Source organism: Oryzias latipes, chromosome 23 (assembly GCF_053564925.1).
Source record: "Oryzias latipes strain Hd-rR chromosome 23, Olatipes_Hd-rR_3.1".
In the NCBI taxonomy this organism is placed as follows: Eukaryota; Metazoa; Chordata; class Actinopteri; order Beloniformes; family Adrianichthyidae; genus Oryzias; species Oryzias latipes.
The window spans coordinates 1,193,958-1,217,642 of NC_136259.1; the positions used below are offsets into that span (position 1 = coordinate 1,193,958).

Here is a 23,685-nt window from a genome sequence, read left to right on the forward strand (position 1 = left end):
CAATCACTAAAGCAACAGTTTGGCTGCTCAAGTTCAGACTGTTTCATCTTTTTACCAGCAGATGGGGCTATACTCAAATCAGTGTCATGGCACAGTTGTGTTCAGTTCTTCAAACTCCTCATGAAGCCAACAATAAATGAACCATGTTATTATAATGAACCTGCACAGGTGCAGCTGTGTGCTGTGAGCAGAGCGTCATGTACGGCGATGGAGCCATTAAAGACACAGCTGTGGAGCCAACAGCACCATGACTGTGGAATCTGACAGCGTCAAACACCTTTCTCTGCTCTTTCCGTACAGGAATGTGAGGCTTGTAACCATAATCCTTGGAATTTGTGAGGCAGACAAAGCCGATTATGCGACCAGCAGCTTTGGCAGCACACCCCGACCCAACACACACACACAAATGCTCATTTTTACTGTTGTGAGGCCAAGAAATCTAAGCGGACTAGTTTGAAGTTAGTAATCTGTAACTCCCCGCCGCCCCCTCCCTCTGAACGCCTGTGGCTGCCCCCCCTCCTGGACTGGCTGTGGCATGCGTATAGAATAAAAATGTGTGGGGCCTTTTGTGTTCCGGTACCAAGCAACCGCTCAGCGCTTTAGTCCGGGCGGCAGGAGCCTGGACCCAGCAGATCCGATCCATCTCGGTGAGGGGACAGACACATGGCTGCCTGAGCGGAGCTCAGAAGTAAGGAGACACAAGGGGAGCCTTCACCCCCCCTCTGCTAGCTGTGACGATGCATTAGGTACCACCTCCATGTCCTTCCTCATCTGTTTAGCTGGTAGAAGTTTCTGGGAAACACACAAAACGTGTTCCTGTCCGATCGTGTGAGGTGGAAAACCTGCTGAATGTCTGTCATCCCGTCTTTCCAGACAAACGGGGGAAATCTGTCACTTCCAAAAGGATCACTATGGACTGAGGCCTCCTCACCTTCATCACCTGACAGGACTGTGGGGGAGAAAAAGGAAGCAGAGCGCTCAGGAACTACCAGGTATTAGCTTCTAGCACACCTCCAATACTTGGATTTCTGCAAGACAGGTCCGACTGCAGAGGGGTTTAGCTGTGTGCGTGTTTTTAAATGCATTTAGTAAAACTCACAACAGAAAGTCAACTCTTGCTCAGGCCTCAAATGTACAAAAACAAAAGAAAAACCCTGAAAATTCATTAAAAATCATTAAGATCAAATCGAATTTTGAGGAACTGTCTGCACAGGAATCGGTGTGCAGCATCCCTCTTCACTGAATATTCTCAGCAGATTCTGTTTTGGTACCACAAACCTGAGAAACTGCAGTTCTTTCCAGAGAAAGGTTGCACCGGATCGTATTTGCCGTGGGTTGATCAATGTGGTCGATGCTGCGGCGCTTGGCTGCCGTTGCCTCGCTGATGCTGAAGTAGTTCATTTCTGCTGCTTGTTTTTGTTTTACTGAAACGACACGGTGGCATCTGTGGGTGGGGTTCATTAGAACAAAATGAAAACCCAACAGTGGGGGGGTCGGGTCCAGCGACCCCGTGACCCTGAAGAGGAGGCAGACAGGTCGGAGAATGGATGGCTGGATGGATGGATGCTCTCATGAGCTGTTACCTTTAATTCAGTGGCCATGTTGACTCAAAGGGTCACTCAAAGGTCACCACTCAAATGTTTCATACAAGGATTAATGCAATACTGAAGACATTTCAATGGTTTTCTGCTTGGACTGTCGACATCTTGTTAAAAAAAGCAGATGATGAGTTCGCTTAGTTCTTAACAAACAGCTGCTTGGTCACAAAAACCCAACCCATGAAACTACCGCCGCAGTTTTAACCTGTCTACGACAATCCCTTCTTGTTTGGTCTGTTACTCGGTTTTTGAACACACTGTCTTTGTTCTTTCGCAGTCACAATTTCAGTGATAATTCTAGGGTTTCAATCTGAGTTTTTCTGCAGATGTGGCATCTGAGGAGTCTTTTCAGTCAGGCTTTCTTTCACAGGTGTGGCTCTGTGAACAAGTAGGAACGAATCTCCCAATAATCTGACTTTTACTTCCTTTAAAGACAAACTCATTATTGCATATTTTCTTTCTTTTCCTCTCACTGAACCTATCATTTCTCACAGTGTACTGGGAGACGGTGGACACCAAGGATGGAAGGAGCTCAGGATTCCTGTCAAATGACAAGCCAGCAGGCTCTGTGTGACCCCACGGAGAAGAAAACCGCCAAACACTCCAGCCTCACCACTCTAAAAGTACTCAAGCTGTCTGAAACCGTAGCTTACAGGCTCATTTTGTGTTTGTGGGTCATTCTGTTGATGTACTCAGCGCACACTGTGCTGCACAAAAACAGCCGATAAAAGATAACTGACAGTCACTCAGACTTGAAGTTTTCTTGTTTATTTGTTTCAGGATGGCCTAAAGCTTAACATATTTTGAAAGATGTGTTGTGTTACGCACTGGTAGTCTAGCATTCTGGCAAAGTCGTGTCTTTGCCAGCACTTTTGGCCTTTTACACTTGAAGACAGAGATGTTCATCTGCTGCTTCGGTCAGCAGCTCAGCCACTTTTCCCCAAACTTTAGATAAGAGTCCTTTTCAATCGTAAAGCCATTCACCTACAGTTCTCTATAGGAGCTCAAAGTCCAACTTCCTGTCTTTCTAGAGGTCTTTTAATTAGGATTTTGCCATTTTTTGCCAGAATTTAAAAAAACAGTGTTTGGTTTCAAAGACAGTTTCTGCAGAAACAGCTGTGGTTCATTAGAAATCATCCTCTGAGTCGTAGGCGGGACTCTTGGCTTAGAGTAAGCCCACCCCCCTTCCTTTTACCCGAGCTTACAGCCCCTCCCTCACAACCCCAAGCTAGCATTAGCGGTTCAACAAAATGGCAGCAATGTTGGAGAAATCCATCAGTTCTGATCCAGATTCCAGCTCAGACCAGGAAAACAAAGAGCTTCATGGATCTGTAGGTGGATGCATCAGAAAGAGGCGGAGCAAAGAGATTGTGCCCCCCCCCAAGCGTATTTTCTACATCACACATATGATCTTTTTCAAACCACCTTTTTATTCTACTTCTGAATCACCACAATTTAAATAAAAAATACTAAAAAAGGTAATTTTGAACTTAATTTTCTTTATCTTTGTCTTCCATCATGATAAAAATGCCACAAGAACGTGTTAAAAACATCATTTTCTTTGGAGTGGGTCTTCAATGTTTCAATCTATACTCAAACAAGAAATTCTTAAGGAGAGTTTCACTTTTATAGTCCGGTCTTCAGCTAAGTTGCACTGTCGGGTGTTAGCTTCAAGCTACATTCACACCACCCACGTCGACTTGCTTCAGGCGGCCATTTTCAGTGAAAAGTCTATGTAAAGCTGCGTTTCAGGCTCCCTCTCACGTGTCCCTTTGTAAGTTTTTAAGTCTGTTTTTAGGCTCTACATGCAGTTTGGCCTTTCATTGATCGCATGCTGGGAGTTGAACCAGTTGAACTTTTGACTGCTAAATCGCAAAACAGCTGAACTAATCAGGGACTTTGGTGGTGACGTGTGGGCAGCATGTTCAAAACATGGAAGTGCCAACCGTTACAAACATGGTCGCTAGGGAGACATTAGCCCTTGTGTTATCCTATGACCCCCCCCCCCCCCCCCCCCCTTCCATTGAGGTGTTCTCCCTCCCATGACAAAGGTGGATAAAGGTGGAAAGATTTCATGTAATCCATGGACACCAGTGAAGATCACAAATCATTGAAGAAAAAAGGTTCAGAGCACTGTCTAGTGGGTCTAGATGACCCACTCCCAATGTTAACGTGCCTAGGATAGCACAAGGGTTACGACAGTGGCTCCTCCCACTGGCGTCTGAAGCATCATGGTTATGAACACATTTTTGGACAAGTGTCCAGCAGCGATGTTGGTGCACGTCCAAAGAGAGGCGGCGGCTGTGAATCTGACGTGCATTTGCATTCGGTGTGAACTCACCATAATGACCACGTTCAGGACAAACCAAATCCACGTGGCCACAGAGTCGTACACTTTGACCATAATCATGTGTCAATGTGACTAAGTTTTCCTGTCATTTGGTTTGCAGCTCTTCATTGTGGCCCTTTCCTTCTCCTACTTCTCCAAGGCGCTAACGGGGACCTACATGAAGAGCTCCATCACTCAGATTGAGAGGCGCTTTGACCTCTCCAGCACACACATCGGGCTCATTGATGGCAGCTTTGAGATGGGTAAAATCTGCTCTCTCCCTTCCATTTTCCAGCCCCCGACTGCATGTTCTGATTTTGTCCGTCCATGCAGGCAACTTGCTGTTTTTAGCTGTGGTGAGCCACTTTGGGGCTCAGCTCCATCGCCCCAGACTCATCGCAGTGGGATGTTTCCTCATGTCAGTCGGCACTTTGCTCACCGGCCTCACTCACTTTTTCATGGGCCGGTAAGAACCGACGCACCAAATATGAACAAAGATCATCCTATTCTGCGTATTGTTGTTTGTGAAATTTTTTTTCTTTCAGCTATAAGTATGACACAGTCATCCCAGTCCTCCAAAATGACAGTTCAAACATCGCTGCCTGCATGGATCCTCTGAAAACAGCGGATGTGCCGGAATCTTTGATAGAGCCGCCGCTGGAAGACAAGACAGGTATGAGAGGTGGGATTAAGAACTGAAGATGTGCTTGAAAAATGTTTTTGAACCATCTGGAGCTGCTTGAATTCATAAACGTCTTTATAGTACGACAACTGGGTAAAAAGGAACCTTTGGTCACCTTTGAATTGTGAGACAAGGTGCCACTGCAAACCCAAGAAGCAGTTCTTCTCCATTTGAGCGGCCAGGTCGGAAGACCGCAGGTTTGGTTCCCGCCTTGCCCCGGCATCTGTTGAAGTGTCGTTGGGCGAGACACGGAACCCCACACTGTTTCAAGTGGTTAAAAATGTCTGCACCATTTAATGTGTAAGACAACTAGACTTAGTGACCCCGCCCCCCTGAAACAGGAAGTATCTGCTGGCTCCAAGAAGCCAAAATTCCACAGAAATAAGAAATATTGTTACTCAGTTATTCTGTAGGTTAGAATAACCATTCCCGCTCTGCTACCTTTTTCTTAGCATCTTCTTACTAAAAGTGAGGGGGGGGGGGTATTTACTAGAAGCTCAAATATCTCTATAGCTCTTGAGGGGATTCAGAGGGAAATGTTTGCAGGTAAATAAAGTCACACTGCGGCCGACACTTTCAGGTATATAGTTGGTTTGTCATTAATAGGAATGCGTGTTGTGTTACAGCCTGTGTTCAAGAGCCAGGATCCCACATGTGGATCTACGTGTTCCTCGGGAATGCTTTGCGTGGCATCGGAGAAACTCCTGTCACGCCTCTCGGCATCTCCTACATTGATGACTTTGCCAAACCCGAAAACTCGCCTTTCTACATCGGTGAGTCGATGTTCTCCCCTGAGAGTGTTCAGTTTTTCAGATGAAAAGATGAAGAAATAATGACCCAAACGGATTTTGTTTTGATAGCTTGTCTTCAGACCATCACTCTCCTGGGTCCCATGTTTGGATTTCTCCTGGGATCCTATTGTGCCAACCTTTATGTTGACATTGGATTTGTTCATATGGGTATGTAGATTGTCTCTTCTTGTGCAGAGATACAGTACCTGCCCCAGATTTAATCCACAGACAGTGCTCAGCACAACTGAGTACACCCAACTTCCTTTTTCGGAAAACCTTTAGTGTCCTTTCAGAATCAAAATTTTCTGTGAAATACTATGCTTCAAAATACACCTCCAAAGGTGGGCCATTGGTTGAAAACAACACGTTAGGAAAGTGATTTTCCTAACAAATGAATTTAAACCCATGTTGCCAAAATGAGTCCACCCCAGTCATGGGGGTGCGTGGTCATGCATGGTTATCGTCCATGAAGAAAGCCTCTCCTAAAGCCATGCACAAAAACGCACGCCTAGAATCTGCTTGGGCCTATGCTGATGAAGATGAAGACTATGGGGACTCAATACTCTGGAGTGATGAGACAAACATCCCCGTTTTTGGAACTAAGGGTTTTAAAACTGTACGGTGCCGCAAAGGTGAGCATTTCAAAGACAAATGCATGGTACCTACAGTGAAACACGGTGGTGGCAGTGTCCTGGTGTGTGCTGTATGAGTGCTGCTGGTGTGTGTGTGTGTGGGGGGGGGGCTCTTTCCAACACGACAACGATTCAAACCCCACCTCTAAAGCTACTGCTGCAGTTCTGGAGAAGAACAGGAAGAAGGTGATTGGACGACCGAGTATGTCTCCTGATCTGAACCCCAACCAAACACCTGAGGGGAATTCTGAAGAACCAGTGGAGCATCAGTCTCCATCCAGGCTCTACAAGGACAGAAGTTCCAACATGTCTCCACCTTGTTCATTCCATGCGTAGAAGGACCATGATTATCCCTAAACATCATGATACTCATAGAAAATACTGGATGTTTAGTTTCTGTTGCAGGTGTTTTCATTTTTGCTTCAACCAATTAAAGTCAAACTGAAGATGATGTGATCTAAGTCAGATAATTTACCTTCATTTCATGTTCTGAGGTTTAAGAAATGTTCAGTAAAACTCAACCTTGAGGAAAGTTTGGACATTTTTCTTTTGTTCATTGAGTTACTGATTACATTAGTACTTTTTAAAGGGGGTGTACTCATTTATGCTGAGCACTGTATAGGCACTCCCAGATAGAAGGCGCAGACATGGAAAAAATGACAGCTTTTAAATTGGACTTACAGGGCAGAAAATACAATTATGAAATTTAAAAAGTACTCAAATGGATGCTCCCAGTGTTACATCACAGAAAAATGCCAGACTGCCATGATTCTTCCCCAGAGTGAGAAAATAACGTCTTCATTAAAACACCTCACATCTGTGTACAAATAACACGCTTCTATAGTCTATGCTGAACTTTCCCCTTTGCTCTCTCCATTTTCCATGTAGTATAAAAGTGAAAATGAAACGTGAAAAAAATCCCTCTGGCCATTAGCACATTCATCTGATGTGGTGTCTGTAACTTTTAAGCTCACCTTAACCATTTTCTATACTGTCTAATATGTAAAAATTATACTTGAAAGGTAGAAATCAGTCGGCTTAGAATATTAGTGTGGATATTTATGACAAAATTCTTTTTCTTCTTCTTTTTCTTGTATTAGACACATCTGATCTCCATTAAAAAAAAGAAAAAACTGTCATTTTCATGCAAATCAAACAGTGAGTGTTTTTTTGGCAAGAAGCTGCATGTTTTTTTTTTTTTTTTTTTTTTTTTTTTTTTTTTTTTAACTTGTCCTGTCCAACAGCTAGGCAAACAGATGAGAGCTGAGGGCCTCTTGTGTTGGACATATTTTATTCTAACAAGAGGGGTTATTCATCTTCAGACAAACCAAAGGTATGTCTGAATAAACCCCTTTTGTAATTGAGGCCAAACTTTATTAATTTCAATCATGTTTGAAAATCTTTGGTGTTGGACCGGACGGAAAAGGAAAGAGGGGAACAAGAGAGAGGGACGTTAGAGAGAGGGGGGGGTAGGAGGGTGATAATAGGAGGGGAAGGGGGGTAAGACCATGAAGCAGCATAGAGCAGGCAGGTTTACTGGTTGTTTATCGTTACGGTACGGTTCAAATGTAGTACAGAAAGGGCGGGGCCTGTTCACACACACTCAAATATTATCAACACACCTGCTAGCCGCAGAAATGTCCACATGTCAACATGCACACAAAACAGATAGTGTTCACGAACGCATACTTATGCCTTTAAACCAACTAGTGTGAAATCTTTCATTCATTCAATCATGCAAACTATTAGTGCAAAGGTGAGCTAACACCTGTGCTCAGGTGAGTGTTTATGTTCTTCTAAAATGGATGGTGGAATGTGAAAAGAAGGAGGAGGAGCGCCCAGCCACCCCCACACCCATACCCCCGCCGCAGCAGCAGCGGCAGCCGGAATTCCCCCAGCGCCACACGGGAACAGGCAGGGAACAACCGCCCCCCGGGCGACCAAGACCGCCACCCAGGCCAGGGCCAGCAGGACCGCCGCGAGGCCCCCAGAGCCAGAGAGCAGGGAGGCGCAGAGGGAAAGAGAGCGCCGCCCCAGCCCAGCCAGGAAAGCAGCCCCCCGCCGCGCCGGAAGAGCCCAACGCAGGGCCCCACCGGAGAGGGACGCCCACAGCCCCAGACGAGCACCCCACCACCACCCAGGAGTTCCGGGCATCCCCCCGCCCCGACCCCAGGTACGAGCCAGGACCCCCCAAGGGAGACCCGCTCCGCACTCCAGGCAGCCACCCACCCGGCCCACGGTTGGTCCAGGTAGGAGCAAGGCAGGGGCCCGCCGCCCCCGCCCAGGAGGGGGGAACCCCGGGGAAAAAAGGGCGGCCCATAAGGGATGTTATAAATATGGCCCGACCAGGCTCGGCCATGTTGGAAGTTTGGCGGGGCCCAGCGCCCAGGGGCAAGGACCAGGACCCACCCCCCAGGGACACGAACACCCCCGGCTCAGGTGTAATATGAACCCCCCCACCGTGCGGAGAGAGCACCGCCGGGCCCAGGGAGCCGGCACCCAAGGGACACGGCCGCCATCGCCAAGGGGCCCACACCCCCCACCAGGGACGGGGTAGGGGACAGATGGACCCAGGTCCCACCTTCCTTGTAAAATGTGTGTGCGTGTATGGGTGTTTGAGAGGGTGTTTGTGTGCATGTGTGTGTGTTTATGTTTGAATGTATATATTGAAGGGGGAGGGGTGTGTGTACTAAGGGGGGTGCAGTTAAAATTGGCGAGTAGGGCACTAAGGGGACATCTCCTGATTACTCACAGTGATGTCCCCTCACCCTCCACACCAAGGGGCCCTAAATGTCTAAGGTGCGGTTAAAATTGGCGGGTAGGGTGCCAGGAGGACATCTGCTGCTTGCTGGCAGTGATGTCCAAGCACCCCCCCTACCAAGGACCCTACGTGTCTAAGGTGCAAATAAAACCGAAAGAGGGGGGGCCCACTCCATACGGCAACCATAGGAGGGGGGCCACTCCCAAGTAGCCCCCCCCCAAGGCGCATCGCAGGCTAAACCCCCCACCCCCTCACCCTAATATGAGGTTATATAAGGAAGGGGGTAAGTTGGGGACAGCTGGTAGACTGTCCCCCGGTGGTCAAACAGCCGTCCCCCAGCCCACCCCCAGCAAAGGGGCCAGGGCCACCCAGCCCAGGGGCCCACCCCCGGAGGCGCCGACACCCCAGGCCCGGCACCACCCACCCCACACAGAGAGAGAGGAGCCAGAAAGCGTCGCCCCCCCCCGGAGCAAGCCCAGGCCCCCACCCCCAGACGCCGGCCCTAGAAGAGCTCTGGTCAGGCCTCGACGGGACCGAGGAGGCCAACCGGCCGAGGCAACCACTGATTGCCTCAGCGGAGACCCCGACCCGCTAGCCCCCCCGACCCGTACTAATAATGGGCCCCCCCTCCCCCCCAGAACGCCCCCCCACAGGACAGGGCCGACAAGCCCCCCACCCCACCCCACCCCAGACCCCGCAGCCGAAGCGGGTGACACCCAGAGCGACCGGGGGCCCCGAGAGGGTTGTCCCGTCCCGTCCCAGAGCCAGGGAAGGGCCGATCCCAGCCCCAGGTGCAGATGGGCAGCCCATCCGGCGCCGCTGGGCCCCCCCCACCCGAGCAGGGCCCCCCGCCAACCCCCCCCAGCACAGGCAAAGGGACCACCCCCCCAAGCCAAGCCAGACCACCACCCCACCCCCCCACCACGCACCCCCACACCCAAGCCCAGAGGACCACGCAGCGCCCCAGCCCGCCCCACCCAGGCACCGGACCCGACCCCCCGACCAACGGAGCCCCCCACCGCCCCCGCCAGGCACCGGAAGCCCCGACCCCCACCCCAAACCACGGCAGAAGGGCAAGGAGCAGCGACGACCAGGCCCTCCACCCCCTAAGTCATGGAGTCAACCACAGGAGACCAGAGAGACTGAATTCTTTCAAAGTTACTTGAGCTTTGGGCTGACATTTTTTCCAAGCTGATATGATCAAACAGCAGATTTCTGTGTTGACTTATGTTTATATTTTTCTTGTTTTTCCAATTTATTAAAATAGTTTTTTTGGCAATACAAAGAGTTATGAAAATGATAGATGCTAATCCTTCTTCTATATCGATGGCACTCATGTCACCAAGCACACAAAGTGACGGTGAGGCAGTGATTGAAACCTTAAGCCAGACTGATAAATCGGCACATACCTGCTGCCAGAGAGCCCTGACAGGAGTGCAGAACCACAGTGCGTGCATGTAGCTGTCGGGTAGATTATTATCACAGTGCTCGCAAATGTCTGAGTTACTGAGACCCATCTTGAACATCCTCTGTCCAGTGTAGTAAATTCTGTGAAGAGTTTTGAGATGGATTAGCTGCAGATTTGGACTTTTTGTCAGTTTAAAGGTGTTTAGACAAAGTTCTGACCAGAAGCTTTCATCTGTGCTGATGCTCAAATCTGCATCCCATTTTTTTGTTGGAAGGGCAATATTGTTATCTAAATTACATAAAAGTTTGTATATTTTGGAGAGAGTTCTATTCATTGAAAAATTAATCAGAGTGGTAACTACATCTGGTAGCTTTAAATCGTCGTCTTTAATTTTATACTTTTTAGTAATACTTGATTTAAGTTGCTGATATTCCAAGAAGTTATTTATTCCATGTTTGTCTTGAAGTTCCTGGGGGGTTATGAATCTTCTATCAATAATTACGTGCTCTAGTTGTTTTATGCCCCCTGCTTGCCAAGCTGGGAAGTGAATCATTTTTTTGTTAATAAGGATGTCCGGGTTGTTCCAGATGGGTGTCATTTTGCACGGTTGAATTGATGATTTTGATATTTTGAGAAATTCCCACCAGGCTGTTAAGGTGGCATTTATATTAATGCTTTTGAAACAATCCTGTTTTTTAACTGTTTGGCTAATAAATGGTAGCTGTGACAGGTTGATCTTTCCACATAACACCTGTTCCAAGTCTAACCATGAGTTGGTTTCTGGATTATTTTTTAACCATTTTAAGATATATTGTAATCTATTTGCAAGAAAGTATTTGTGGAAATTAGGTAGTTCTAATCCTCCACAGCTTTTTGCAGATTTTAAAGTTTTTAGACTAATTCTTGCAGGTTTGTTGTTCCATAGAAAGCTTGATATGGATGAGTCTAATGTTTTGAACCATTTTAATGGCGGTTGTGTGGGAATCATTGAGAAGAGATAATTAACCTTGGGTAAGATTTTCATTTTAACCGTGGCTACCTTGCCCATAAGGGACAGAGGCAGGTTGGTCCAGCGTGTTAGATCGTCCTGTATGCTTTTCAGTAATGGGGTGTGGTTTAGCTGCACCAGTTCTGATAGTTTGGGGGAAAAGTAGATACCCAGATATTTGATATTTCCTGTTTTAACTGGAATTGTGAGTCTTTGTTCCATATTCCTGTTGAGTGGTAATAAAACAGACTTATTCCAATTAATGGAATAGTCTGATATGGAGGAGAATTCATTTATGATCATTGCTGTTTCATTTACAGAATGTAAATTCCTTAAAAACAGTAATATGTCATCCGCATAAAGACTAATTTTATGATGGCTGTGTTTGGTTTTTATTCCTATAATGCTCTCATTCTGTCTTATTGCTGCAGCTAAAGGCTCAATGAATATAGCAAAAAGAGAAGGAGAGAGTGGGCAGCCCTGTCTGGTTCCTCTTCCAAGAAAAAACCTGTTTGAAGTCTGTTTATTAGTTCTAACTGATGCATTGGGGTTGTGATATAATATTTTGATCCAATTGATGAATGCTTCTCCAAAACCAAACTTATGGAGGGCAGCAATAAGGAACTTCCAATTAACTCTGTCAAAGGCTTTTTCAGCATCCAGCGATAGTACCGTCATTTCCTGTTTTTTAATGGTGGCAAAGTCTATTATATTAACTAGTCTACGGACATTATCATCCGAGTGTCTGCCTTTGATGAATCCAGTCTGGTCGAAGTGAATTATGTGAGGAGTGATTTTTTCTATTCTCTGTGCTAGTGCTTTGCAGATAATTTTTACATCTGCATTGATTAAAGAAATGGGGCGATAGCTTGAAGGACTAGTGGGATCTTTGTCTGGTTTTAGAAGAAGAATTATGTTGGCTGAGTTCATGTTAGGTGGCATTGATTGGCTCTCATTAATAGATGTGACAGTTTTATAAAATGTTGGTGCCAGTTGTTCCCAGAATTCTTTATAAAACTCAGCAGGAAAGCCATCAGGCCCTGGTGCTTTACCATTGGGCATAAGTAACAGAGCTTCATGAAGTTCAGACGGCAAGAGCGGAGAATCTAAGTTTGTGATTTGATCCTCATTTAGCCTGGGTAGGTTTACATTATTAAGAAATGAGTAAATACTTTGCTCTGACGGATTGATCTGCGGTGTGTACAGGTTTTTATAAAAGTTTTCAAATTCGTTATTAATTTTGACCGGGTCATGGGTGACATTTCCTGTTTGGTCCATAATAGAGGTGATTGATGATTTTTCTCTGTTAATTTTAAGCTGATTAGCCAGAAATTTGCCAGATTTATTAGAGTTTTCAAATCTTTCAAGTCGTAGCCTTTGTATTTGAAATTGTGTTTGTTTATTAATGATGTCATTTAACTGCAGCTTTAAATTTTTCAGATCTCCCAGAATGCGTTCCTGTGCAGAAGCAGCATAAGCAGTCTCCAGGGTTTTGATTTTATTTTCTAATTCTAATAAATCTGCTTTCTCTTTGCGTTTTTTGTGCGTTGAATAAGAAATGATTTTCCCTCTCATGACTGCCTTTGCTGCTTCCCAAAGAACGCACGGTGGGATGTCTGGAGTATTGTTGAAGTCTAAGAAGGTTGCCCACTCTTTTTTAAAGAATTCAAGAAATTCCTGGTCCTTTAACAGAGACGTATTAAACCTCCAGGTTGTACCAGAGGGTGTGGATTTTTCCCTAGAAATGTTTACAGAGACTGGTGCATGATCACTGATAATAATTGGATGGATATTGGAGCTTTGAATATTTTTTAAAAGAGAGTTACTGATTAATAAATAGTCTAAACGGGAGTGTGAATAGTGAACTGGAGAAAAAAAGGTGAACCCTTTAGTGCTTGGGTGACATGAGCGCCACGCGTCGCAGAGACCCAGATCATTCATGTACTGCTTTAGAATACTTGCAGACCGCCATGTACGCTGGTTTGCTGCTGTGCTGAGTCTGTCAAGTTCAGGGTCCAAAACAAGGTTGAAGTCTCCTCCTATAATGATTGTGGAGTCAGAGTGAACTGAGAGTGAGGTGAAGAATCTGTGAAAGAAGGAAGAGTCGTCAACATTAGGACCATAAATACTCACTATACAATAGTCCTTATTCTGAATGGATATATTAATGATTACAAATCTGCCTTCTGGGTCAGTAACTGTATCCTTATGAGTAAAATTAAGATTTTTATTAATTAAAACAGCAACTCCTCTTTGTTTGGAGTTGTAACTGGCAGAGTATATAACTGGAAATTGTAAGCAGCACATAAGGTGATTCAAAGAATCTGATAAATGGGTCTCCTGCAGTAGAGCTATATCTGCTTTTAGACCATCCAGGTGATTTAACACTTTCAGTCTCTTTGGCTCAGAGCCAAGTCCACGCACATTCCAGCTAACGATGTTAAGACTGTTCATAACTGCTCTGACTGAAAAGGTGTAAAGCTAAGTAGTGCTTGTGTGCCAGTCCGTGTGCGCGTGCCCGCATTTGAGAAGCGCTGTGCGCGTGAACGTTTTCTGGTTATGTGAGCTGCGTGTCGCGTGCGTCCTATGAGAGCCTGTGTGAGGTGATTGCAGTATGTCAGCGTGTGTGTGCGGGATCGCATGTGCACGCCCCTGTGTGCGCTTGTGTGAGCGCGCGCCCGTTCCGTGCATAAATAAATACTTACCGAGGATGAGTTGCTTCCAGGTGATTTACATATAATGAGGGGGGAGAGGGGGGGGGGAGAGTAAAGGAAAGAAAAAAAGAGATAGAAGGGAAAACGAAAACAACAACAAAACAACAATAGAAACATCAGTGGGACTGAGGTGACGAAGAAAAAAAAAAGACTGTTTTCCTGAGATCGAGGTGTGGATTATTGATGATCCGGTTTTCCATTCATTGAAGTAAGTTTAGCGGGTTTCTTCTGGGCAGCGCAGATGTTCTCAGCGCGGATCTGAAAGCCTTCAGCACAGCCAGGGGGTGATCTCAGGGTCCCGGAACAGCCGTCCGTCCACGTACAGTTTGTCAACGGCCACAATCGCTCTCGAACCAGCAGCAAGATGCTTCCTCCTCAGCGGGAACAGGATCTTCCTTCTACGGAGGATTTCTGCCGGGAACTGGTCATTAACGCTGTAATGCGTGCCTCTCAGTTCCCGTCCGCGGCCCTTCACCAACTCCTTCTGTTTGAAATGTTCGAATTTAGCCACAATAGGACGCGGGCGCTGGTGGTCGGACCTTCTTCCTCCGAGGCGGTGAACCCTGTGGAAGGAGATCTTCTGCACCTCCTCCTTGGGGAGCTTCAGGTGGACCTGTAAAAAGGATCTCACGGTGGCTTCGGGGTCTTCTCCTACCTCCTCTGGAACCCCCGCGACCACTAGATTGTCCCTCATGCTCCTCGACTGAAGATCCAGGAGGGTTTCCTTGATGGATCGGTTCTCCTCGGAGAGACGGGCGGTGTCACTGCTCAGGGTCTTGACGGTCTCTCTGAGGGCCTGGTTCTCCGCTGCGAGCTCCCGCACCTGCTGCTGGCTGAATTCCAGAGACTCCCGCAGACCTTGAAATTCTCTATGGAGGATCTCCAGCAGATTGAGGCGGCCATCAAAGCTGGAGAGCTTTTTGTCAATCGAATCCAGGATATCGCTCATTCCGCTGCCTGGAGAGGACACAGCCCCGGGAGAGTCCTCAGGCCGTTCACGCTTGGCGGAGGGGGTAGTGGTGGCGTTTCTGGGCTTCACCATGTTCCAGGTATTAAAACACTCGTCAATGAAATTCTCCAGGTCCTCCAGGCTGACAGAAGCTTAATACTCTTAACAGGTTATGTTAGTTAGCAGGAAATGTTTTAATATGGCGGAAAAATGAAACAAGATCGAAAATGTTTGTTCAAATGCTTACGCGCCGCCAAGTCGACTCACCACACTCGTCTCGCTGGGTCTCGCGATACTACAGCATCACGCCCAAGAAGCTGCATGTTTGACAAAGCGACTGTGACTGGAGCCTCATTTGGATCCAGCCTGCTGCTCACGGTGCAAAGGTCTGACACAGCAGTCAAACAGCCAGCACACCTGTCCATGTGAGGCACAGGTGTCACTGTCTGGACGGGTTTGTGTTTGTCATGACAGCAGACGCAAATCAAAGGAGAAATCTTCACAATGACTGCTCTGTGTTTTTCTGTCCCGGTGCAGATAGTGTGACCATCACTGTGAAGGACGCCCGCTGGGTGGGCGCCTGGTGGTTGGGTTTCCTGGTGTCCTCTGCCCTCCTTTTCATCTCCAGCATTCCCTTCTGGTTCCTGCCCCGCTCCCTACCCAAGCCGGATACTTCGGAGTCCAAATCAGCTTCTGTGACCCCAGAAGCTGCAGTGAGCAGCAACCACAAGCTTAAGCTGAAGGAAATCGCCAAAGGTAGAGCCAGAGAAGCCCTCCTGGTTGTGTGTGTGTGTGTGAGAGCAGATGTCTCAGCTTTCCTTTCAGTTTCAGTTTTGCCTCTCAGGGTTCCTTCCATCGCTGAGACGCCTGTTGGGAACTCCTGCCTACTTCTTGCTTCTTTGTGCGAGCATCCTGAAATTCAACTCCTTCATTGGGCTTTTCACCTTCAAAGCCAAATACATGGAGCAGCAGTTTGGACAGTCTGCATCCAGAGCCAACTTCCTCATAGGTGAGAAATGTGTTCATGCTGCTGTTCAGCTTCCAATCAAAGGTCCATGTAAACGCACATACAGTAAAAGCAAATTGGACTCTACATGGAAAATGTGTGACCACTGAACGCCGGAACCAGTTAAACCAGGTCGAACTTTGACCAATCAGGGACTGTGATTTGTTAGTGACGTCTGGTTTTGGTTCATCTGGGAGACCAGACACGGCAACGAGCCTGACGACGTCTGTGTTTGTTTTTCAAAGAAAGATAAACCGAGGCCACTCTCCTGACATGATGCTGATCCAAACCCATCATTGCACGGACGCTAGCAATGAACAGAAACCTTTCAGTTTTAGGCCCAAATGGCGAAATTTGCACCATTTTGCACTAAGTCCCTCTGAGCTGTAGATGGCGGACATGCGTAAATAAAGAAAAGAGGGAACTTCCTTGCTTTTCCAATGTGAACACCATGGATGCACATTCTATTAAATTTAGATAAATATCTATATATATATATTCCAATAAAGATTACATTTGAAATAAAATCAGGGTGTGAAAGCGCATGTCATTGAATTTAGAGAACACACTACTAATTGTAGCTCTTGCTCCTGAGTTGATATACATTTTTTTACCACATTCAACCACTGTCCTATTTTTGATCCAACCAACCTCTGCTTTTTGTTTGAAGCATACTTTTTCCTGTCTTCCCTCCACTATTTATTCCCAGAGTTGAGAGCTTTTTATTAACAATTGATAACTCCACTGTCCTCACCTCCTGTGGTGTCGCTCATCTCTCTCTTTCATCACACATTGTTCATTTCCTACGAATTGTTTTTCAAAATGAACCGTTTTTAACCGTTACTTCTGCATTCCAGCAAGACTCTGCTAGTCCATTCAGTAGTCACGTTCCATACCCACTTCTTTTTGGTCTCCCATACGAGTCCATCCATAAGCTTCAGATAGTTTAAACCTCATTTCCTGAACCCTGTTCACCAATCACATCACTATAGCAACAACACTGGCTGCACAGTCTAACTCATCACTTTCAAACTTCCTCACAACCGGACTCCTTCCCATCTCCTCCAGCTCGTTCCTCGTTTCCAGGGTAGTTTCAAATTTGGGACCAAAATGCAAATGGAGTGGTTTAGTATTTAAACCATGTGAACTCAGATTTTCCCGTCTTTGGTTCAGGGATGCTGAACTTGCCCGCTGTAGCAGTGGGGATCTTCCTGGGGGGGCTCCTGATGAGGAGGTACAAGCTGAGTGTGGTGTCAGGAGCTCAGCTCTCCTTTGTCACGTCCTTCATCGGATACCTCCTGTTACTGCTGCAGTTTGGTACCAAGTGTGATAACATACCTGTGGCAGGGCTCACTGTGTCCTACAATGGGTAAGTAACCATTCATGGCATGATCAATATTTGTTTTGATCATTTTATAACAGAAAAAGATGTGCGTGTCAAATTCATTTTCACCATGTCTGTTTTGACGAGCGTGAAATTCGCTGTTTGATGTCCAAAAATGTGTCCATAAATTTGATATCAAGCTGTGTGGGGGCCGGGGGGGTACTGTCCATCTCTCGTGCCTGATATGACCGCAGGACCTCTGACTGCATCTGCACATTAAATTGGACGCCACTGATGCACAAATCGCATTCAATGTGAATACAGCTTAAAGGGCCAGTGTTCACGCCTCAGTCATGACTGTAGTGTGGCGTGAGAGTACCATGAGACCGCATCACCAATTCATCCCAAGTGTGTGCAACGTGTTCTGATCAATAACACATGATCCACTTATGTGCACAACAATGGTACAAACCATTTTCAACTACGTCCCTTAAGGTGGCTGTAAGAGCCTCAATGGAGCTGCAAGACATGTCTGCGCTCCCTTTAAGCCGCTTCTGTCTACGACCCTCAACAGGCCCGGACAACCCAAAAACCCACAGCGCCCTGTATGGGTTCTTGTGACTAAGGCTTTAGGTACAGAGCTTTATTTCTTATATGAAACAGAAAAAGTCTTCCTAGAAATGAAAAAAGCTGGATTGACTGTGTTTTCAATCCTCCATCAAACTGCAATTGGAGGTCACGGAAAGTAGCAGCACTATTGATGACAAGTAAAGTCAGTCTATACCTACAACTACCTCAGAGAAAATGGGTTTTAACCTTCTAAACCTTCTACTGTTGTATGTCTATCCTGACATGAACCTCTATCCCGGACAGAACACGGAGTGTATCGTACTACGCAGGGACCCTCTTTTCCGAGTGCAACAGAGACTGCTCATGTTCAGCAGACGAGTGGGACCCTGTCTGCGCAGACAGTGGGATCACGTACATCTCCCCATGCATGGCGGGCTGCCTCAACTCCAGCGGATACGGAAAAAACACGGTAAGCTTCATTGTTGGTAAAGATAGAAACTGTCTTTCCTATTTGATGTCCTACATTTTCACCCGTTGCAGTGCAATCAAGCAAACACAATGTTGTCAACCTTCATGATGTGTAAATCTTCAGAAAATAGGATTAGGATTTGGAGTAACTGAATGAATTATTTCTTTTTATACTTTTCAAATGTTGCCGTAGGACTTTGAGGTTTCAATTACTGAAAGGTGCATTATAAATACATTTTCCAGGTTTTTCATAACTGTAGCTGTGTGTCCACATCCTTTCCGGCCGGCACCTCCTCGTCGGTGAAGCTGGGCCAGTGCCCTCATGCTAAGGACTGCAGCCGCAGTTTCACCTCCTACATGGCGGTTTCTGTCCTCAGCTCCTTCATCAGCTCTCTTGGAGCCACACCCGGTTACATGGTCATCATCCGGTCTGTACATCACGCTACAGGGATGAAATCATGATCACTGTGACAGTTGTGTTGTGGTAGCGCTTCACGCAAATCTAGGTTCAATAGAGATTGGAAATCCTTTTTAGAGTTTAGATTCATTGGTAAAATGATCTGATCACAATATGTTAGGGATACTGTGGAAACTCAGTGGATGCCTCTAACACTGTGTTTGTTTCACTTCAGAGCCTTTTGGGATGGGGAGGTAATTGTATTGGGGTAACAGACACACCTCAGTTTGTGTTTTCCACATACTGGTCTCACTGTGTTCAGTGGGTGTTAACTATTGGGGCCAAAAACCAAAAGAATTCAGTTCAGTCCAGCCAGTGACAGACCACCCTGATGAGTACCTAAGGACCTCTGACCTCAGACATGGTCTGCACATGCCACACAGCTCAGGCCTGTTGGGGTACTAGGGTTTCCAATCGACCCCCCCTGCTTTGACTAGAATGCCAGATTACTGTTGCAGGTAACTCCACTAACACCAAGACACCACCAGGAACGATATGGTCGATGTTTGTTATTTGGGGCTTTCTTTATAATTGTCTTTAATTTGGGGTAATAAATATCAAACTGATGTCAATTGATCTTTTCCTCAGTCATCATTAGTAATATCAAAGGGAACGTTTACTCATTTGATTGAAATTCAGAGCAAATAAGAAAAGCACTTCTGTAGAAACAATATCCCTAATTTATTGTGAGTAGTTCTGCAGCAGGACCATACTTTTAGTACAGAACACCAGTCTTCTCAGGTTTAAATTAATCTCTAGTGTCATTCTGGGGATTTTTGTTTCATCTCAAGCACAGTGATGAAGGGGTGATTGTTTCTCCTTGTCTAAATAAGTGGCTGAATGAATCTGCTGATTTCTTAGTAACGAGTCCTCCAAGACATCTGTTTAGATCCTATCAAACCCCTCCGGTTTCCTCCCACAGTCCAAAAACATGCTTCTAAGCGTGTTTGTTGTTTCGATGTGCAATGGCCTGGCCAACCGTCAGGCGTGTGGCTGGCCTCGCCAGGCAGTAGCTGAATAGGCTCCAGCAACCCTTGAGCATGAAAAGGAAACACTGGGCAGAAAAAATGTGCGGATGAAAATTTGTAATCCATCTTTGTTTTGAACTCCAGATTTTTAAAACTCAAATACCCTAAAAATGTCTTGAGATTCATCAAACTGCTGTCAAAAAGTCCTCAGGAAACATGTAATGTCACTAAATGTCCACCTTTCCTCTTGTGTTGAGAAAACAGATGCATCTCACCAGAGCTGAAGTCTCTTGCTCTGGGAATTCAGGCCTTGGTAACAAGGACTCTTGGTAAGATTCATCTTTACCAGCAGAAGTTTTTGAATGTATGTTTCATTGACTGTATATGACAACTGGACTGAGGGAGTGTGACGTCACCCATAGAAAATGTCAATTCAGTCGCCATTGTTTTCAAAATGGATGCCGCCATGTTAGAACCAGACGGTGGCAGTGAGCAGTGATTGGTCCCATTCGGTCTGGATCAACATTTCTATAGCAACCGCTCCCACCAATCAGGAGTGAGCTTGGTGGAACACCACACCCCTACCACCTGAAAGTCAATCAAATGTTTCGAACATTTGATGTGAGACCCCATGCTTTTATAGAGAAATCTGATTGGTCAGTTTATCACTTGAATAACTATAGAAAATAATATCATGAAACAAATAGAACCGTTATTCTGACCAATAGAATGACTGAGACTTTAATAGACTTCTCTATAGAAGTCTATTGGATTTTGGAGCCAGTGGGTACTTCCTGTTTGGAACATGAGGGAGGGGTCACTCAGTCCAGGTCTCATACACAGTCTTTCTCCTTCCTGTTCTCTTAAGGTTGCAGTTAATGATAGAGGGATTTTTGATTTGTTCATTTTCCTTTTTATCTTTTTGCAGTTAGTAGTTCTTTTTTTTGTTATATAACGGATGTTCCAGAGATTTTGTGTCTGTTTATCTGATTCTCTCATTGCACCGGTTACCAGTTTGACCCCATTTTTGTCGTCTCAGACCCACAGCAGACGGTCAGCCTCACTACGTTTGGTTCTGCTAGAGGCAAACTCCCTCATCTTTAATTTCTCTCTCCCGCGTTCACTTTTGCTTGATCAGTGGAATACACCCAAAACTCTTTGATACAATCTTGTATCAAACTAACAGCATACAGTTAAAAGAATCTGTCGTTATTGAAATTATCTAGACTGAATTAGATCAAAAACTCAAGCTGGGGACACACCGGGCTTGTGACGCGCTTTCAAGAACGCGCTAAAAGCGAGTTCCGGGCCACGTTGAGCGTTCACACTGGACGAGAAGGAAGGGACTTCCCTGTCCAGTAGCACATTTGCGCCACCTAGAGTTGGTATGAAGAGTCGAAGAGGTGCAAACCTTGTAAATCTTGCTCCAGCCTCATTTTCCCACAGATTTCTTTCTGAATACTTGGTGTCGAGTAATTCCGGGAAAGCACAAACCACAACTATCAATTTCTCCTCCATGATCAAGCTTCAAGTGGTTGGCACTTTGTAAAATAAAAAGGGACGCCATCCATAGGCCACTACCAAATCTGAGTCCCTGATTGGTGAAAGTAGCTCCACAACCAACAAATCTCTGTCTGATGTTTTGGGGCTTTTGTATAGCACTATGTAAACTAAACACAAAGAAATGTTTTAGGAAAAACTGTTTTTTCGTTGTCTGTTTGCAGGTGGAATCCCAGCACCAGTGTATTTTGGAGCCCTGATTGACTCAACGTGCCTGAAGTGGTCTGTGAAGAAGTGTGGGGGCCAGGGGGCATGTCGCCTTTATGAGTCAGACATGTACAGGTAACTGTTGGACCCAACGCTGCTCCACAAATATGTGAAGTTTGCATATTTTTAATCTACCTTTGCCTTTTCCAGAGTTATTTTCTTGGGTCTGATCACCTGCCTCAGTGGTTCCTCCTATTTCTTCATGATTGCCGTCATCGTCCTCCTCAGGCGACAGTTTCGAGGACAAGATGGGGAAAAAGAAACGCAGCGCATTAAAGCTTCTAAGGACATTGAACTCCAGATCCCATCAAACGCCACTGAAGGCGCTGGCGCGTCAATGAGTCCCAAGGTGCCTCATGACCTGAAGGTTACCACAGACTGTGACAAGGAGGAAGCGGTTGACAGATTAGGACAGCCTTCACGAGATAATGAGTCTAAATGCTGTACACAGACCACGACTGAGTTCACTCTGCATGTAACTGATGAAGCCAGCAAGGACCTGGCCTGCTGGGAGGCAGAATCTCAGCAAGAGATCAACCACACAGAGGAAAGAAGCCAAGAATAGAAGCTCTTACCCACTCCAGAACAGCAATGGGTTTCAAAGGAAACACAAAAAAAACTTATCTCCTATTTGAAATAAAATTACATTTATTTGCATCAATAAATGTTTGTAGAATGCTCTTCCTCGTTCCTTTAGTAAGACCAAAGCTTCAAGTACATTAAGTAGGGCTGCAACGATTTGATTTAATGATTCAATTCATATCATTATTTGTGGTTGACGATACGATTCATTGTGGATCTTTGTTCATTCGGAACGATCCAAAGGTTTTCCAGATTCTTGGACTTCTTCCAGATTATCAAGTGTGAATGAAATATGTGTCCAAACAAACAAGTAAACAAGTATTGATGGCAAATCCTCGCTTGCCGACCGAAGTCGTCAGCACAGGCGAGCTGCTCCAGGGACAAGCAGCTCGCCTGGTTCAGACCTGCTCCTGGTACCGATCCGGTCCAGGGACAAGCAGCTCGCCTGGTTCAGACCTGCTCCTGGTACCGATCCGGTCCAGGGACAAGCAGCTCGCCTGGTTCAGACCTGCTCCTGGTACCGATCCGGTCCAGGGACAAGAAGCTCGCCTGGTTCGGACCTGCTCCTGGTACCGATCCGGTCCAGGGACAAGCAGCTCGCCTGGTTCAGACCTGCTCCTGGTACCGATCCGGTCCAGGGACGTGCAGCTCGCCTGGTTCCGACTTGCTCCTGGTACCGACCTGCTCCGGTTCCAGAGCTGCAGAGTGCCGGCCCCTGCTCCAGCATGTGAAGGCCAGACAGAAAGTAAAAAAACGCTGCAGTACCTCAACAGACCAGAAGGGGGCTGGTGCATTTTCACATCGACTGCTGTGTTCGAATCCTCATTTTCAGCCTCAAATAAACCTCTTTGATGCCGGCTGCTGGAACGTCTTATTTCAACCATGGTTGCATAATTAAATCATGACAGTTCGGGGGGGTACATTTTTTTTCCAAATTTGTCACTTTTTTTTAAACTGCTTATTTTTCAATAATTAGGGGGTGCAGTTTTATGATTGACAGATGATGATTGCAGTGGATTGTGGGAACAGAACTGCAGTGTTTAGCTCGTTTTATCCGTTTTTGCTTTAGCATGAAGGCTATATTTTGCTTTGTGTTCTGCTGCTGTGCTGTAAACTGTAACGCTCTCTGGGAGTCCTCTGTTAACTTTTCTCCAGTAAGTCCTAAAATAAGTTACTTAATGTTTTACATTACAAATTTCCATCACAAAGTAAACAAATACATGTCATGATCAGATATGTTCATTCCAGTGTTCTCATTAAAGTCTTAAGGTAGTTAATGATTGTCCGTCAGGTTTAGATGTATAACAAATCTAAAAGGGGCGGGGCCTGTCCTAACACACTTAAATGTCACAAACAAAAGTACACATACAAACATGTCCACAATACAACTGATGTTCACACACGCATACTTATGCCTTGTAAGGATTCTGTGGTTTAGTCTGGTTTGCTTGTTCTTGGTCATGTTTTGGTTTCCTTTTTGTCCGTCACACCAGTTTCAGGTTCATGATCCACAGCTGTCTTCAGTTCTGTTCATTTCCCTCAGAGTATATAAGTGTCTTGGTTTCTGTTCGTCCTTGTCAGGTCATCAGGGGGGTATTCCAGAAAGCAGGTTATGCTAGCTCCCACGGTAAGTTTGAGGCTAAGGAAGTTGATAACCTCAGCTTTCTGTTCCAGAAATGGAGGTATGTTTC

The 23,685-nt window shown here is 45.9% G+C and overlaps 1 protein-coding gene across 4 annotated transcripts; it reads left to right on the forward strand.

Annotated features, from left to right (window-relative positions):
• The first annotated feature begins 525 nt into the window (after positions 1 to 525).
• On the forward strand, positions 526 to 22,077 carry slco1e1 (solute carrier organic anion transporter family, member 1E1). Of its 4 annotated transcripts, none has more exons than XM_078941896.1 (16): positions 526 to 746; positions 874 to 992; positions 2,093 to 2,221; positions 4,088 to 4,190; positions 4,261 to 4,393; positions 4,473 to 4,600; positions 5,236 to 5,382; positions 5,470 to 5,568; positions 15,390 to 15,608; positions 15,697 to 15,861; positions 17,032 to 17,227; positions 18,056 to 18,221; positions 18,464 to 18,648; positions 19,910 to 19,974; positions 21,370 to 21,487; positions 21,563 to 22,077. In XM_078941896.1, exons 3-16 carry the CDS (start codon positions 2,120 to 2,122, stop codon positions 21,975 to 21,977), a joined length of 2,241 nt encoding a protein of 746 aa, XP_078798022.1. In that variant the 5' UTR covers positions 526 to 746; positions 874 to 992; positions 2,093 to 2,119; the 3' UTR covers positions 21,978 to 22,077. The 4 variants fall into 4 exon arrangements, with proteins under 4 accessions (XP_078798022.1, XP_078798019.1, XP_078798021.1 ...); XM_078941893.1 differs by having other exon boundaries at positions 535 to 746; positions 4,049 to 4,190; XM_078941895.1 differs by having other exon boundaries at positions 550 to 688; positions 4,049 to 4,190.
• Positions 22,078 to 23,685: the final 1,608 nt, after the last annotated feature.